This window comes from Limulus polyphemus, unplaced genomic scaffold, assembly GCF_000517525.1.
Source record: "Limulus polyphemus unplaced genomic scaffold, Limulus_polyphemus-2.1.2 Scaffold1964, whole genome shotgun sequence".
NCBI classification, from domain to species: domain Eukaryota; kingdom Metazoa; phylum Arthropoda; class Merostomata; order Xiphosura; family Limulidae; genus Limulus; species Limulus polyphemus.
This window is the reverse complement of record NW_013667574.1, coordinates 169,386-189,349: the sequence shown is the minus strand read 5'-3', so window position 1 is coordinate 189,349 and position 19,964 is coordinate 169,386. Positions and strand designations below refer to the sequence as shown.

General features: G+C 32.3%; 1 protein-coding gene across 1 annotated transcript in view; it reads left to right on the top strand.

Moving 5' to 3' along the window:
- Nucleotides 1-8,529: 8,529 nt before the first annotated feature.
- The window catches only part of LOC106465501 (serine/threonine-protein kinase 32B-like), an 85,955-nt gene continuing 74,520 nt past the window's right edge, over nt 8,530-19,964 (top strand). The window contains exons 1-2 of the mRNA XM_013925727.2: nt 8,530-9,433; nt 18,436-18,491. Of these exons, the coding sequence (XP_013781181.1) occupies nt 9,364-9,433; nt 18,436-18,491 (126 nt within the window). The 5' untranslated portion in view covers nt 8,530-9,363. The remainder of the gene's footprint in view (nt 9,434-18,435; nt 18,492-19,964) is intronic.

The window sequence follows — 19,964 nt, the reverse complement described above, 5'->3', positions numbered from 1 at the left end:
TGTTGTATGATTATTTTGTCTAGAAACATCTCTGAAAAAAATATATTGAAACGCTCGTTCATACGTTTTAGTTATGAACTATATATATGTATATAATATCATTAATAGGAGCGACAGTCAAAGCTCACTATTCGATCAGAATAGTCTAAGTGTTGGCAATTCGTCCTGTTGACAAGCTGCTTTCCCTCTATTTTTGCCCCCCAGTGGCACAGCGGTATGTCTGCGGACTTACAACGCTAGAAACCGGGTTTCGATACCCGTGGTGGGCAGAACACAGATAGCCCTTGTGTAGCTTTGTGCATAATTAAAAACAAACAAACAAACAAACCCTCTATTTTATCAGATCAAAATTAGGGACGGCTATACGCGAAGTTCCGAAGCAACCAAACTATGGAATATGTGTAATGGGAATGATCGCAGACTTAAATAACACAGGCCTGCGCAATTAAACTTCATAAAAGTTGTTTTACTTTTAATAACGGATTTTCCATAATTCAGCTACGCAGAGTTTGAAAATAATATTAATTTTTTCTATCACGTAAGGATTTTTTACAAATCGGGAAGGAAAAATCTTACTGAGATGAAAATATTATTTCATTTACCACAATGAACATTTTTTATTGTTATGTTTGTTAACAAAAATGCAAAGAAACTGAAGAAAAGGGAAGAACATTGATGTCAAACGAATATGCATCTTCAGTCATCCTGATCCTTTTTTTTTGTGAAATCTACGTCTATTAGTCTCAAAACTACGTGTTGTGGTCTTTCTTTTATGTATTGCGTTATGACGTTTTGTGAAAAATTTGTACGCGATGGAAAAAAATGGATATAATTTTCGGATTCAGCGTACAGGAATTACTGTAAAACATGCAAACATTTCAAGACAATAAAACCATCGCAGGCCTGTGTAATCTAAGTATTGTGGTATAAATTACTAGTCTTTCGTCTGACTTTTGTAGATGTAATTTATCCAGCTCTAGCAAACAGTAAGTTTAGATATAAAACATAGAAGCTGAAGGGTCTGGTATAGGCCCCAAAATTAATTTACTTCTAAATAAAGTTTTTGTAATTTGTTCACTCGTGTTTTCCATTACCGTTCATGTTCACAAATTATTCTCTGCCTATTAATATTTTCCGAATCTATAGCTTATTTATAGCTTGCCGTTAGGAAATCAGTGCACCTGGATACCATATACGGTCATGACTTTTTGCTGTTAACAAACTAAAGGTCCGATTTTTGTCCCCTATAAAACAAATATTCTCGTTTGGATTATATGAAATATTCGCCCAAACATTTTCTACGTATTAAAATGTCAACGAGTTTATAATATTTAATAAACTATAACCGAACGTTCAACACGCGTAAAACAAACTTTACATATGTATACACACAAAATGTCCGCTACTAATACTATAACAAACGTGGATCAACATGTCCAATATTCCTGTAATATGTGTTGAGCTTTAATCTGTATGATGCATTGCCGTGCAATTGACCTTTACAGTATCAGTCGTGTGTCTAACAAATCAGTAATGTTTTTTGTAATTTTTAAGCAAATTGTCTGATATCAAATTGGTTATACTAAAAATATTACAATATTATGTCAATTTTAAATGTGTTGCATGCGTTGTTTATGTCAAAACGATATATTTACTAACTGTCTGAGCAATCTAATGCTTGTTTCTTCAAAGTGAATGAACTACAGAAAATCACATAAGTTGTGATATCTTATCGGATGCTACAACAAGACATAAGATTAATGTTGCTATTTATTCTATTTTTGCTTAGCTTCTTTGATAGATTATCTAGAAAATTTACGTAAGTGATTGGACCGTTTGGCAAATCATAATATCAGTGTCACTATATTTAGTTGGAGCAAAATGTTTAATATCTTGTAAGTAAAGGTAGACATAAAAATGGGTATATACGTATTATAAATTGAAAACAGTTGTACTGTCTATTTGGACATATTGTACTAGTTTAGTTTTAGTTTATATGATTAAGATGAAAATAGCTAGAGTTGGAACAATTTTGCGTATAAAATGACACTGCAAAGTCCATTTCAGGACCATATAGATGGGAAGCTATATTTGTGTATGGATATAAGTATGATACATAGGATAAATATCTAAAGTTTGAAGTCTTACGTCAATACGAAAAACTAATCCTTTTAGGAATAGGTTTTAAATCAAACTATATATATATATATGTGTAAACCTTGAAGTGATGAAACGGAATATTATTTTTTCTTATTCAGACATCTTGTTTGTTATTAAGAATTGAATACATATTCGAACTATCCGTTTTCGTTTGGACATACAATCTAAATTGAAATAGAAAACATTTGGATAGGTAGATTGTAAGTTAAACTAGGATATGGATAAAGTATGCTATACAAATAGTCAAATTGTAATAAATTTAATATTAATTTTTACGTATTCAGAAGGAAAACAATACTATATTTAGCATGGATATAGCCTTACTGCCTATTTTCCGTTTGAACATATTGTACTACTTTTCGGTGTATATGGTTCAGATCAAAATATCTAGAGTTTGAGCATACGTATGTATAAACCAACATGATACAGTCCATTTTAGGAGTAAATACACTGTAGGTTAAAATAAAATATGAATTTGGATACAATGCATATGATAAATACCTACAGTTTGAAAGCTTTATATCAATATGTAAAACAGGCCTCTATGTAGGTTGTAAGTTAAACTAATATATGTATAAACCTTGAAGTACACTATACAATTATTCAAGGTGTAAAACATAGAATATTAATTTTTAAGTATTCAAATTTTTTTGTTAGTATTATGGAAGTTAAACTACAAACCTAACCCTAATGATAATTCGGAAATTAATGGCGCATTAAAACTGTAGAGAATGAATTAGTAGTTTTCTGTGCTTAACATGACACTTCACATTCATGATCAGACTCTCAGGTGGATGACTTGCGAACTACATAACAAATATCTGCTCGTGCCCATAGATGATCTCATTAGCCCCTATTAGTACAACTTGGAAATATCTGCCCCTAGTAACATAATATGGAACTAACTACTTCTAGTAGAACATATAAAGCTATCTGCCCCCAGCGCCACTTTGTGGAAGTATGGCGTCTCGTGATTTAGAATTATGGAGTCAGAAGTAACGTGACTTCTGGGTTTCAAACGATGGTTCGTCCTCTTATCGCCTGAGGCAGCCAATCAGTTTCCACAACCTCACAAGTAACGTGACTCCATCAACCAATCAGCGCGAGACGGCATCCTCTGGAATAATAATAAGAAACACGTGGGTAAACTACTGATGTAACCATGGCTACAAAATATGGAGCTCAATTTTAAGGCAACAGAATGCATATCTTAAATTCTCGGATTCACAGTCTGGTATGTTAACTCTGTAACACACCTGACCACATATTCAAGGGAAATAAATCCTCCAACTGATACTCACTTGTATATGTCTCTGTGTCACTCATTGAAATCAGTATAAACTCACATTAGGATGGCGCTGATGACAAAGAAACAGATAAAGCAGGTACAATCCACATAGAACAGTCATTGTGGTACGTTACGGTTAGCTAGTAATTAATAAGAGCTTCCGAATGAAGGTAGCGTGTATGATAATATGACAACCATAAATATTACACACATTTCACCATTGTAAGAGGCCTAGTGGTATTTCTTTGGTTTAGTGACCCAACCTATCTAATGAGCCTTGAATAGACGAAACTGCAGTCCACAGCAGAGGGTACGGCCAATCAAAGAATGTATTAGGCCTCCCTCTACGTCACAAATTCTCTTTTACCTTTTGGTGAAAAATAAAAGAACTCTTTAACATATATACCTATATATACATATTATATCTGCTATATCCAGTGGCGAGGTTTTTCTGCCAGTAGCAGAGCTCTTCAGACCAGCTGGTATATGACAGATACACCAATGGTTCAGTCATTATTTATATCAGCAAATTGCTTGACAACAACAACAATTACAAAGTGAACTGAATTAAGTTGGTGAAGTGTAATTTTTCATCAATATTTATGACACAACGGAACTATGGTGAGGTTGTTTAAAACTATATTATCTACTTATTTCAACACCATACATTTATATTTAATATTTTCTTTAATTATTCAGAAGAAATGGCGAACCAGCAAGCTAACCTTTTTGATCCTGTAGCGGGTCCAGCGACCACAGTGTCCAACTAGAAGACTAATATAAGTTTACAACCTATCCACATTTTATTTGCGAGAACGCCACTAACTACAACAGAATACGTGCATAAACATTTAGAACAATTTCTTTGAAAATATCTAAATAAAGATATATTCTTTCAAGATACGGAAAGGTGAAATTAGCAGTTATTTCAACAGCGAAACATACACGTAAAGGTGAGAAGAAGCGCTGTAATATTTGGTGTTCATAAACGAAACAGCCACAACTTAACGTTAAACTAACTGTAAACAAATAGGGAAGAAAGGGTTAAACCATTGAACATAGGGCAAGAAATGTTCATATAAAGTAAAAAAACGTACGGTAATACTTATTACTTTATCACAATGAAATTTATAGATTTTCCATACTAACGTACAACAATTCTGGTTATTTATTTGATTATAATAATGGCAGCATTTTGAAAGAAGGCTTCGGAGGGACATTGTAATTCCTTCGGCTCTTATTTTGTAGATGAGAGTTAAAATTACGGAATGGGTTTTTACTTTTGCAGAATAGGTAAAATAAATATAATGAAAATCAGATATAAGAAAGTTCATAAAACTTTCATTGAAATTACGAGTTATAACAAAATTAGTTTAGATTCAACAATTTTGATACATGAGATATTTTATATGGTGGTCATGTCTGAGCTTTTCTTCTTTTTACCATGTCTAAGTGAAGCGTTTTTATGTAAAGGTCAATAACGTTTCGCTACAAGGATTACATGTTCTTTACACCAACTTTTTTCTAATGAAAGGTCATTTATACTAAAGGATTTTGTTGTCTGGAAAAAATGGAAGCTATTGGCCAGATACTTTTTGTCTTGTGTTTGTTTGTTTTGAATTTTGCGCAAAGCTGCACGAGGGCTATCTGCGCTAGCCGTCCCTAATTTAGCACTGTAAGACTAGAGGGAAGGCGGCTAGTCATCACCACCCACCGCCAACTCTTGGGCTACCTTTTACCAACGAATAGTGGAATTGACCGTCACATTATATCGCCCCTACGTCTGAAAGGGCGAGTATGTTTGGTGGGACGGGGATTCGACTCCGCGACCCGCAGATTGCGAGTCGAGCTCCCTAACCACCTGGCCATGCCGGACCTTTGTCTTGTGCAATGACTCAATTATTACTCTGTTATATTCGTGGTGGGATAGGACAGAAGTGTTTGGTGTAGGTTGCAAGAAAATGGCTTTTTTATATGTTTAAGTATGTTCTAACAGTTCAATGAACATCATTTTTAACTGCTTTATTTACATAGCATACTTTTTTTGGGCTGGCATCTTTGTAGCTCTGCGGCAAGTCTAAAGGTTTATGACGTTAAAAATCGGGTTTGGATACCCGCGGCGGGCAGAGCACAGGTAGCTCATTATGTAGCTTTGCACTTAGCAACAAACAAACTAAGTAAGTCCTTTGGGGTGCGATGTGCATAACTTCGTCTATTCTTAATAAGTATCAGATTTTTGCTGTAGGACTACAACGATGATGCGATTGTGTATGTTATTAGGCAGATATGGTGGTTGGAAAAAAGTGTAGTAACTAGACTCAAAAGAAAATTGGAATATCAGCTTGTTTGGTTGTTAAACACAAAGCTGCACAATGGACTATATACGTGTTCTGTCCACTGCAGGTATCGAGACCTGATTTTTAGCGTGATAAGACCTCATAATCACCACTGATCCACCAGAGGACATCATCCATACAAATAAAAAGATAAAATCAGGTAAGGATTCAAAATCTATAAATCATGATTTAAGAACGCTTACAATAAAAAGATATTGTATTAAAGCATCAAGATGTTTTGTATGACTTTAGCAATGAAATAAACTTTACACGTTTATTTAGTGAAATGACTTGATTATATAAAGTTCTCTTTTTTTTTAAGATGATATGGACATAGATGCTCTAAGAAAGGATATAAACTACAGTACATAAGTTTTCACGAAAAAAGGGGTATTTTACTTTGATAAAAACTAATACTGGCGAAACGGATGTTATACCCAATTTCGAAAAGTAATTTTATCTATTCGTAGAATGATGTAACTAATTCCTTAAAGTAATTATCCATTGAAAACTCTCTCTACGACAGTAATTCTCATCTGAGAACGTTCTAGTAACTTCCAGAAAGCAATCAAATTATAATTGCTGCTACCAGTAATAACTGGACAGGACTAGATTCACCAGTTATAGCGCTGTTCCACTTATGATTACCGTGAATATACTACAGAAAACAAAATAACGCAGGTGCAATGAAAGTTTGAAACATTTTAGCATAAATCAATTCTTACGAGATAGAACAATTTACCTCCCTATCGTCAATATCAGGCGATATATCAAATCACTGCGGCTCCTGTGCAACGTTTTCTAACAACATGAATAATTTATAGACACAAGTTGCAATTTATCTGTTCGTTTAATTCTAAGCGCAAGAGGTTTTTTTTCTTTTTTTCATTTTTGATAATTCGTGTTTCGTGAAGTGGGTGTATCAGCGCATTTTCAGTGTATAGGCGGACAAAGCAAGTTTATTTGAAATATATATTTATTTTATACAGATTACAGCTCCCTGTGGGTCAGCGGTAAGTCTGAGGGCTTATAGCGCTAACAGTTGGGTTTCTTTTCTCGTGATAGCTTTATGCTTAATTACAAACATATCACAAATTACTTATAAACAAGTGTGCAGACATATCATTGCATATTTTAATTAAGAAACTAAAATACCACTTTCTCTCAGACACATTATTGTAAATGCGTTTGTTCTGATTAAATTAAGATGATCAAGTTTGTTTTACCGTTTACAGTTTGAAAATGTACATAGTCTATTAGCCTAAGAGATAAAATAATCGCGATAGATATATATTATTACAATTATATTTTTTTTAAATACACTGACATTTTAGCTTATATTACGGCAGAAAGAGGAGTTTATTGTTTTCCACTCAAACCAGTTGTTCTATTCAAATAAATCAGTTGATGGTATATGGTTTGTTTGATGAGTAATTAAAGTTTTTAATTAAATATAGATTATAATCATAGAAAAAAAAACAATTTATTACCTGCTATATTCATGTGCTGATTTCACTCAAACATATGTTCCGGCTAGTTAAAACAGTGTTTATTCTTCAAGAAGACTGTTTTTCATCTTCCTGCGTATCTTTAGAACAAATGAAACAATGTGCAACTTCTATCCGGGGTTTTTCTTTGTTGAATCAATAAATCCGAATAAACAAGGTTTTCGACTTTACAAAAGATACTTACATTAGGTTCTTTGCAGTCTGATGCATCCAGAGTTATTTCCTTCCAAGACTAGTGACCATCCCTCCAACGCTGTAAAGCTGTGTAATTTGCATTGTCTATAATGTCTTTGTCTAACATCAAGACGTGGATAATTTAACGACTAGTCAAAACACATCACTATCATTATATATATACATATACACGCAGTTATTGACAACAAGATGTGCAGAGACATAAATAATTACGTACAGATAGGTAGATTCCAATCATCGTAAAAATTCACACGAGACGTTTTCAAGTTTTAGATCAAGTAAATCCCCTACAAAAATCTGGAGTAAGTAAATATGTTAACTAAATTCATTTAGATTCACAAATAATAACAAACTGTTTAATACGAGTATTTTCATTTTCATATTTGTATTGTGAATATGACGTTGTAGTCCGTTCAGGTGTATGTATTTAGAGACCTGTTCTATTCAACATTTGAAAAAAACTAAATTATTATTATTTCATGAAAAATTATTGGCGTTAGTTCACTGTAGATGCAGTGTAGCGACGCGTTTAAGTTTAAATACGTGAAGGACGTACGGCTCAAATTAATAGAATAAATATAATATTATTTGTACAATAACAGGGTTGATATTATAGTTTTCTATCCCTTAGAAAGGACTAAAGCGTTACCTTATAGAGTGCAAGCTTCTGTCCTAAAAGATTATTTAAAGAGTGTTACTTTTATTGTACATCACCAAATACAAAAATACAAAAATACTCCGACTGTTTATAACAAATTAATTTGTATGTTTGGAGCACTATTGTGCTAAAGAACGTCGAGTTTACATTAACATAGTTTTTATCTGGAAAGAAAATGCTAATAAAATATTTTTGTTTATGGAAACAAAAAACATCACATCAACATTAATATTTTTCTTATTTCTTTATAAAGTATAACATAACGTTCTTTTGTCTGATTTTGCACTTCATATCTCACTGATATTGACGTCCAGGATGTTAGAAACTGTGAGAAGCGGGAAGCATGCTCCATTTACTTCTCATAAAGACAACGGAACGGAAAGGAGTTGGGTGAGCATTCGTAATCTCTCTTTTCGAACAAACCCTCGAACTTTACGGATGAGAATAACGTGTTGTTTTCGTCATTTCATGCAAGTTGCCAAGGTTTAGATTTATGAAATTGTTTAGCACAACAATTCAAACTAGAATAGACTGTAACCTTTATTAGAAAATTGTACTGGATTGATGTTTAGAATTTTTATGTTACGGTGGACATAAGCGCAATTTGTGATTAAACTATAGACTTTAATAATTTCAAAGGTGAAAAAAGTTTGGCAAATGAAGTTATCGTGGGTTCATTGAATAGTACGTTACAGGAGAGTAGATGCCATGATTTTAAATCTAACCTATAACAAGCTACGCAACTTAGGATGTAATATCTTTGTTTCAGAGAAACAGGCGTAATGGTTATACTTAAATAATGTGTTTATGAACAAAATACGTTGCTATGGAACCGGACAACAGTAAGCATGGTTTATGGTTTAATACAGCCAACACTATACAGGGTGCTATCGATCTGATCCTAAATAAAAAGATTACGTACTTTGATGAACTAGATTAAATATATTATGTTATCAAAGGAAATTGCATTTTAGAAAGATGAGTGAAATTTTTGTATTTCAATTGTTAGGTTTTGAAATCTATACTGTCAAAGTTCTCTAGTGTCAACTGCGGAATGAATACGCTAAAACTGTAAGACGTCTTAGAAAGTCATTACTGTTCTTCCAGAAACGGCAAATAAGAACTTTCCTCCTTCATTGTGACTTAGCATGCACTCACTAAATACTACGAGTGTTTTGTAGATATTCTAGGGTAAATTCAGTTGAGATCAGTAAAAAAATGGGCAGTGGACAGTCTACAAATAAGAAGAAACATAAAGATGTGCTTCGAACTACAGAAAACAGAGAAGGTAAGGGTAAAATATTAGTATTAAGGAAACCGAAGTTACTGTACGTTCAAACGTACCCTCACTTAAAATTGTGGTACCTCATCTTGATACCTCTTTATTTCAGAATAATATAATGTTTTTTGTAAGTATGTTTTTATATTAATGATGATGATAGCCCAGTCTAGGGATTGCAAGCTACCAAGTTTTTAATTTTAAGGGCCATTGAGGCCAAACAACATCAATTTACATAAGCTACTTAAGACTGTAAAGAAATCACAATTAGTTAATATACAGAATATTTTAATAGTTGGAAAACTGATGAGGACTCATGGTAGGTCTGGTAACGAAATATTTGATGTAAGTGAACCTATGATCTTTAGTAACTAACAGAATATTTTATATCATACAAGATGGAATCTTTACCCATTAAATATGATTAAAGAACATCAGACTAGAAACCCATAATTTAACTTATACTCACCTAGATAACTGGTCTCCGAAAAGGTGTATAGATATCAGAGGTGTAGGTGACAAATTAAAAGTGTGGGGCCCAAAGGTTTATTTGAGCGAAACGAATTGCCGGGATCCAGGGCTGTTCTTAGGGCGCTGGAAGTTCTTGAGTTCTGGATTAAATTTTATGCATTCTCCTGATTTTTCTGAGAGTAGATTTCCTAATTTTGATGCATTTTTACTTGGACAGATTGAAAATAGGGGAGCAGCCTCCCCTTTCCGCTCCCTACGCCACTGGATATTATTACTTTGAATATATCTCATAATTATTGTTTTAAAAAAATATTTTATCTTTTGACTCATAATTCCACTGTGGCATTAGACATCTGAAAATAAATAAAGAAGTGGTCAAATCATTGTAACGGAATGAAAGATTATGTGTGCAATGTTTCGGCCAAACAACACCAGCCATCAAATTAGATATGTGATGTTTCTTTATATATATATATTGTTTTAAAGAATTAAATATGAAAGCTGAATGATTGTCAAAACCTACAGGTCCGAGTTATGATAGAGTTAGAGATAAATTTGGAAAGAAGAGTTTTTAGTCTCTACATCAAAATCTAACATTTCTTGTTGGAATTTAATTTTCTACTTATAGCTCTTTTGTTTTAGTAAACTTCTATTTTGTCTACGTTGTACATTGTTGTTATCCGAAGCCTTGAATTGTTATGCTTCATATGATCGAATTTCTATTGGTTTGCATTTTTTTTAATGTTTCTTGTATCTCACTTTATATAAGTTAACAAATATATAGATATATGAGCATTGAGAAATAAGAGTAAATCTGATAGACGCGTATTCTCAGCACAGTGTGGGTCCCTTTTCCACAGATACCTCTCTTATTACACTTGGCCAACAAATCTAGCCTAATGGTTATCTAGCCTAATGTGTGATTATTACCTAAATTGTGCTGAAGTTAACACCAGTCATATTTCGATAAATAGATGTGCTAGAAGAAAACCGAAAACATATTTGGAATCAGCGGGCAAAAGTGGTCTAGAAAAGTTTGTTTAAATCTTTGATGAAAAAAAAGTTCGATTTTGTCGACCAGTGTTATGGCACACTTTAACTTTACTATATTGTAATCTCTAGTAAATATTTACATTGGTGTTCAAAGGTTAAGGAACAAATCTTTAGTGTTCAATAAACAGTTTGTTCCTTAACTTTTGTACACCATTGTATTACTCTACAGTTATGTTAACTGTAAGCTCTAAAAAAACGTAAAAGCAGAATCTTCTTATCTGAGATGATATTTCAAAACAACTTCTCGAACAACAGCGCTAAAAACAAAAAGCGTCGAGAATAAAAGCTAAATAAATACAACTAAGGTACAGATTACAATAAGGGAAAGGTAAAATGCCAAATTAAGAGAGTTAATAGAAAATAGGACCCACACAATATATGGGTGTTCAAGTCCACAATATCCTTCATATAAAACTTTCATTGTTCGTCTGCATCCAGTTGTGGGCAAGAAGCTTCTCTCAATGAAAATAAATTATACAAAAATAAAATTTTTTCTTCTGCATGTAACGCTTACGAACGAAGGTTCAATGTAAATGCACCGTAGTTTTATTTTGTTTGTTTGTTTTGAATTTCGCGCAAAGCTACACGAGGGCTATCTGCGCTAGCCGTCCCTAATTTAGCGGTATAAGACTAGAGGGAAGGCAGCTAGTCATCACCACCCACCGCCAACTCTTGGGCTACTCTTTTACCAACGAATAGTGGGATTGGCCGAAACATTATAACACCCTCATGGTTGAAAGGGCGAGCATGTTTGGTGCGACGGGAATTCGAACCCGCAACCCTCAGATTGCGAGTCGAGCGCCCTAACCACGTGGCCATGCCGGGCCAGTTTTATTTTTCTGTATTCTATATACAACGCTTTTTGTTTTGGACATGTTGTTTGAAAAGGTTTAAAATATCATCAAAGGTAAAAAGATGCCATTTATGGCGACTCATTTCCTTTGTGTTATAATTAACAAAACATTTGTATGATATTTATAAATATAATTGTTACAAAGTTTTGATTTTCACGCGTAGTTGTTCATTAACACCGTATTAGAGTTATGGGTTGTTTAACTCTATCATGGACACAAGCTCCTGGGTTAGAAGATATCTTATTTCAACTAACTATCTAACTGTAGTTTAATTAACATTAATTTTCTAAATTCAAAATAACTTGTATTATCTACATATTTTCCACATCAAACAATTTATATGGTACTCTTCCTTAGGTGAGTCAAAAATATTATTCACCCTCTTAATTACAATACGAGCAAACATTTAATCCTCGAGAGTTGAAAGTTAATTGGCTTAAGTCACAATGTGAGAAAAATGTTGAAAATTTATTGAATTATTAGAACGTTTCCCTTTTCACCGTTTGAAAATTTCTGTTTCAGTATATTAGAAATTGTAAAATGGATGCTGATTTAGTTCAACGTGACAGTTATATTTTTATGTTTAACTTTATTCCCATTAGTATAAAAATATTGGAAAAAAATAATTTAAATTTTATATTTGAATTCAAATATAAAATTAAACCAATAAACGTTTTTCGATAAACGTTTCACTTATTACATACTTTTTGCTCGAAAGTATAAGTTATGTCAGTGTTTTTCTAGGCAAAAACTACAATCACAAATACACTAATATGACTGATTATTGATTAATTATATTATAATTGTGAAGTACTAACCTACGAACGTTGTATTACATAATGTCAAATGTATTCTATTACATTAAATATGATAACTTCTGCTATAAATACCTAAAACTTTTAACATTAAGGAAGTACAAAATACCTTTATTAGAACTGCTGTCAATCCAGGAAAAATATGTTTCCATATTACAAAGTGTTAAATTTTCCACTAAAAATTAGTAAAAGTGCTTGAGAACTCATGGCCTGCATTGAAAAGGGTACATTATAAATTTCTATACATTTTTCTCTTTGCCATATATAGGTTATGGATTGTGCATTATTAATTTGGTAAATTAATTATGTTCTATTTCTAAAAAAATAAATCTTTCTAGCACTCAATAGAAGAGTTGTCAGATTTTATGAATTGATTAAATTAAAACTTTTCTTGTTAAAACATAAATGAAACTTCGAACTTCTAGATTTAGTTATCAAATACATGTATTGATTAAAAACTCATTTGTATATGGAGTGGTATATAAAAGAGAGAAACATGAACAAAAATACAAATATGCCATTAGTTTTTAATATCTTAATGTTTTTCTGCTCTTCAATGTCTCATGTAGGCGTAGCCAAATTTTACCCAAAATTGAAGTCTTGCACACGTGTGACGCACGATAAACATCAGCATTTATATATCAACACTACTCTTTCTTTAAGTTTCAATTTTTGTATTGATAAGCATTTTATAATCGCTGAATTTTTTAATAGAGAATTTAAAAGGAAATTACAAGTAAAGAGAAAATATACAAAAATTGATTGATTTTCGTAAAACTTGTAATAGTTTATCTATATGCTATTATACTAAACTTAATATCTATAAATCTATCTTTAGAGATTTGTGCAAATAAAATTTACCTAAAACTTCTTAGTTAATGCTATTCGTGATTTTATTTTTCAACATGTTTGTTTTGAATTTCACGCAAAGCTACACGAAGATTATCTGCGTTAGCCGTCTCTAATTTAGCCGTGATATAATAGAGGGAAGGTAGCTAGTTAACACCACTCACTGCCAACTCTTGGGCTACTCTTGTACCAACGAATAGTTGGATTGACCGTCACATTATAACGCTCCAACGGCTGAAAGGACGACAATGTTCGTTGTGACGAGGATTCGAAATTGCGACCCGTAGATAAATAAACAAAATATTTAATTGTTGGTGTTATAAAATTTATTCTAAACGTTCATACTTTACAAACAAACATAGGACCAAGTCTTACTTTATCGTAAATGTTGAACATAAATGTTTAGATGAAGTAAAATTACTAGCTATCTTGAATCAACCTATGCGTAAAAATTATTTCCTGTTAAATCATTACAGCCAGCTACGAATTATGAAGGTGAAATTCCCATAGGACCTCTTATGTGTAGATATAAAGCATTTCAGAATAATTTAAACAAATACAGTCTTGTCTAAAATACTTGCCTACTATTCTGTATTAATGTTATTGTCAACATGCATGGAGTAGTTATTGAGTAAATGCCCGAACAGTAACAGAGAAAGTAGCATGTGATCGGAAAAACATGTACGAATTATTATTCTGGTCTATATAAGTTGTTTTGAATTTTTTTTGTTTTTCGTCAAAACACACATACACACCTGTTTTGTATAAAAGTGTGAATTTGGTATAATCTTTTTCGAAACAGATCAACACTTTGTTTAGACAAATTCTCTGTACTTGATGTAGAATCATGCCTCTTCACGTGCCAGAAGTTATAGGGCATCAAAGTGTTCGACTGTCCATAAATGGTATGAATCAAACAAACATTGCCAGAAAAGTAGGGAACCTCAAAGTACTGTATCCAGAATCCTGAAACGTCACCGGACTGTAAGAAACGTTCTTATAGGAAAGTGTACTTATAGACGCCAAAAATTACTGCCCGAGATTACCGTGTTTTGATCAGGTTAACACGTCAAGGTTGAAAGTAGTCTTGCAACACCTTATGACAGAAATGGCATGAACATATTCATTCGAGGGTATCCAGAAGAACCGTGAATAGGAGACTGACAAAACAAGGTTATTTTGCAAGAAGGGCTATCTGTACTCCGGTATTAACCAGGATTCACCACCGTCACCGTGTTAATTGGGTAAGACAGCATGACAACTTACAGTTAGGACACTGGCGACATTCTATCTTTTCAGATGAGTCCTGTTTCTGGTTTGTTAAAACTAATGGTAGGATTCGTGTTTGTTCATGCCACGTTACTTTTGCCTGGACAACAGATGAGGGAAGACTGTCTTTCCCACAGGGAATACACAGGAGGTGGTGCAGTACATGTTAGAGCACCTATTCATCATGGTGAAAAAACTGCTCTTCGTATCCTCCAGGGAAACGTTAATGGCGCCTCCTACAGGCATCACCTGGCGTTGATATTTCTGCCATATGCTAGGGCAAGGTATGGCAATAACTTTGTGTTCCAGAATGACAATCTCACTGATCACAGTGTGCGTATCGTATATGATTATCTTGACCAGGAGGACGTTACAAGATTGCCATAGCTAGCAAAGTCTCCAGATTGTAATCCCATTGAGAACTGTTGAACAGAACTGGGCTGGAAAATTGCTAACTACTACCCTAAACCAGCTACTGTAGCTGAATTGCAGCGCCTTCTAATAACAAGTTGGGATGAAATCAAGGCGGATTACATCAATAACCTCATCGACAGCATGCCACGTTACCTTGCAGGACCAACCAAGTACTTAATATCTAATATGAACTGATATAAGGTTGCATACACTATTATAATAATTGGATGTTATATTTTGTCATTATACTTGTTTGTTAAGGTTTTACTGTAATAGGTAAAATGCTGAATTACATATCTTTCTACATATGTCTGTTCTAATAAATTGTTCATGATGTCCATAGAACCTGTCTCGTTATACAAATTACATATGTAGATGTTTAATATGAAATGCATTTCTCAGTTTGACAGCGCTAAGTGTATATGTATTCCATCTTAATAATAATGAGATTATTTGTTATAAACAAAATATGCAAACATTTTGGCCAAGATTGTATATAATATGCATTATGAGTTTAGTAATGATGTGTTTTGTGATTCTAATAATATACATATTATTAATGGTAACTTGGAAATTGTTGAAGAATCATGTAAAAATTTTAGCTTAAGGAATTATTCAACAAATTTGCCTGTTTTATTATTTCAAAAATATCATTCAACAACTTCTTAATAGATAAATGAAATAAGTCGTAATTTTGGTTTTATTTTTAAAAACTTATGTGCTCAAATTGTAATTAATGAGTCAAATTCTACTAACCTACTTTTCATATTACAAATAAATTAGCTAAAGAAGTTATAACTTTTATATCAAATCTTTAAAAAAATCAATTCTGAGCGTGTTAAGTACATTGTCAGGATTGAGAAATTTATATGCTATTTCAAAACTACTATTTGAAATCCAATTAAGTTTAGGTTTTTTGCTAGCTCAGTAAAAGTTGTTATAGAACATTCAGTCATTTTGTCATATGAAAGTTTGAAATTTTAAATCTGTCAATAAATAAATATTAATCGTAACGTTCATGATTTCTGGAAATTAAACGATAATAATAATTTTTCATGATCTATAAACCTTAAATGAAATACAAATGGCTGGTTCATTACACCTTTTTTATTTTAAGTCTTTAATCATGGAAATTTGTTTGTACGATATATGGAGAGCATTGAATTCTTGGTAGGCCTATTTATCAATGTACGAATTTAACTGCCTTCTTTTAAGACTTTATAATTAAAATATAAAATATCTTATTAATTTCTGTTTTTATAATACTTTATTGTTTTTAATAATTACAAACAGGTTGTTGGTATAACTGTTGGTTGTAATTATTGTTTTATTTGTTGCTAATACTTATCTTAATTTCATGAAAATTTGTTTATAAGGACATCTTAAGGTCAAATGACATACGGATGATTTAATTATTTTCAAAAAATTAAAGAATTAATAACATGTTACTGCTGAATTCGAAACAGAAAATATTGTGACGTATAACATACATACTTAGATTTGGACGTAAAATAAGAAATGGTTTGATTGAAATAAATATCTTGAATAAACTTTTGGACCTTTATTTACAATTCAATGGACTACTTTTCTCTAATAGTTACAGTTCTTTATTTTTGTGCAAAAACGTTATAAATTTGCAATTATTTCAATTCTGTATAACTTACAATAAACAAGAGTAGTTTGAAATATAAACATTCTAGACATAAGGCTTAATAAGCCGCTTAAGCATAATAAAATTAAAACTTTATTTGCATTTAAAAATGATAATATTGGAGAAGGTGTACATAAAAGTGTAGAAAAATGTTAATGTAAGAAAAAGTAACATTTTGTAACATAGATTACCTAAATTACACCATACCTGTTCGGCGTTATCCTTTGTAATTACTAAATGTTGCTTGCAGGATACGTGAGTTTTTAAGATATTCGACCGACTGAGCTCACAGTTTAACAGTATAATAATAAAGGTAGTGGTTGACTGATTTTTTTATTGTCACTGTTCTGGAATTTGGAGGGAAAGTTTAATTTGTCATTTATCTAATAGTAATAGCTTTAACTTAGATATTTAACGTTTCGTTATGTTGTTCATTTAGGTATGTAACTAGTGTGGAGGCTGAGATGCCAACTTCTGGAGCTAAGATTTTACTTATTATACCGCTGTGGTAAAATCTGTTTTATTTTTGTATTTCTGTTTCGTTAAAAACAAATATTTCCCCACTAATTGCTATAGATGGTAAATGGCAGTTTGAAGTGTGTGGCGTTATGAGCTTAACCATCTGTATCTACTCTATTTCTTTCACATGTGAGGCTTATGAATGTAAGTTAAATGTGTTAGAAAGTGTATCCCCGGACACTGTTTGGGTCCTATGTCTGCAAATACCTCTATTACTGAGATACATTTTACCTTTCTCATATTTTAGTTTTTCTCCGCTGTTATTTACCTGTATAGCATTTTTTTGTTTTGCCCTTCTTCTTTGAAAGGTTTATATATATATTCATAATATGCTCTTTGCAACAATATCGACCAATATTGGCGAACTGTTTGTTTGTTTTTAATTATGCATAAAGCTACACAAAGGCTATCTGTGCTCTGCCCACCACGGGTATTGAAACCCGGTTTCTAGCGTTGTAAGTCCGCAGACATACCGCTGTGCCACTGGGGGGGGGGGGCATATTGGCGTACATAATACTTTAAATACATTTTCAAATTGTATTTATTATATATTCTTAGGTTTAAAAATTTATTTAAAGTGCCAGGATAACTTTCAAAAGTTATAGGTCATTTTATTCAAGTATATATTGTCTTCTATCAATTAATATCAGTGAATACTTATGTACGTTACAGAATATCTTACCAATCTAGTGGCTCGGGCATGTGGGTCAGATGGTACATGAACATTAAATAAAAATGTAAGACCAAATGTGCGTGTTTAAATAAATATAATACTCTTTTTAGTTAAACGTACAAATTATCTCTACGTTTTGGATGTAGAAATCGATAAGATGGTAAAATCCACTCGTCACACAATAACTCAATGCCAACTGTTTAGCTGAATTGAAATTCTGGAAACACCGATTTTGTTTCTCTAGTTTCCTGAATGGTGGTTTTATATATACTTCATTAGTAACAGCTTCGAGATGGGTAAAGGCAAAACTTAAAGAAAATTATAATAATAGTTTAGAAAGTGTCGATATTGGAATATTTCAAAACATTTATATACAGTTTCATAACAAGAAATGATAATGTTTTGATTATTCTCAAAAATTATATATATTTTCCCTGTTTCAGTGGATTTTGAAGATTTTCTGATTCTTAGAGCCATAGGAAAAGGGAGCTTTGGAAAAGTAAGTAAAAGAAAATAACAAAAATGATTGCATAAAGCTTTTTAGAAAATTGAACTTAATGAAATATTTGACAACAATAAATATTAGTTTATTCATAACGAAAAAAAAAACAAGAAACACTTAGGCTTAATGTTGAACCTTACTGTATCCATTATTTAAAACATAATTATTAAAGAAACAATGCCGACGTATCTATCAGTATCATAGGCCTTACAAGGTAGCTAGAAGGTACTGTTAATCATTATGGTACTCGATGAAGCGAAAGGAAATGTTTTACAGAGAATAAATCTAACATAAATTATATCTCATTAATAAAATGAAATGTATTAATAGTGTACGATGCATTTAAAAATTAAAATAAAACCATTCCTCAGATTATACATCATAGTTATATATAATTATATAATAAATACGAGATAAAATAAACTATGAAGTTTTTAGCTTACGTAATTCCACGAAAGAGCTCTTCACTTGAACGAAAGTTTGTTTATCTAATAACATTTATTTAATGTGACTTTAAATATAAATTTGTTTTGTTTGGTTTTGTGAATTTCGCGTAAAGTTACTTGAGGCTATTTGAGGTAGCCGTCCCCTAATTTAAAAGTGACAGACTAAAGGGAAGGCAGCTAGTTAACACCACTCATCGCCAATTCTTAGGCTACTGTAATCGAATAGTGAGATTGACCGTCGCATTATAACGCTACAACTAATAATGTTGATGATACAGCACAATACAGTAGGTGATAAATTCGAACACTTCTTTCTTTATCTGCTCAAGACGGATTTTCAGTAAGATAATAAAAAACACATCAATTAAGTTTATTTTAATCCGCTGCCAACAAGATATATTGCTCTGACAAAGATGGGATTTGGTGTGATCTAATGTTTAGCATGTTATATTGTGGATTAGAAGGTCCATGGTTCGAGCCAACGATATGCCGCTGAACTCGCTCGCACAATCATCTGAGGCTGCGTTATAAAAGTGACAGTCAGTTCTGCTATTTGTGAAAGAATTATCATGTAGACGACAGATACTGTTAACCGATGACACTTTCTTTATATGAATAAGATGTTCAATCTCATGAATGATTATGTTTTAAATTTAAATAGCATTGTATAGCAATTTGTTTCATCGTGTGAATGAGATATTACATTTGACGTTATAACCTCTGACGTGGAAATGGAAACTGCCAGCGTTTTACCCTTCCACACTTAGTATATGAATACATCTTTATTCTGGTATATTCAGGGAGTAATTTGTTAAGCGTTTCGTGCAGATATTTTTGCATTCAGCTGTTCTAAAAGTCTCCGAGTGCACATATTACAACTCATAATTGTTTCGGAAAAATGAAATGATTTTTTTATAGTGGAATAAACTGAGATCACTAGTAGGAAAATAAGAGCAGGGATGGAATAAGTGGCCTGTCTATATATCTATTACTTTAAGGCCCGCCGTAATGATTGAAATGTGAT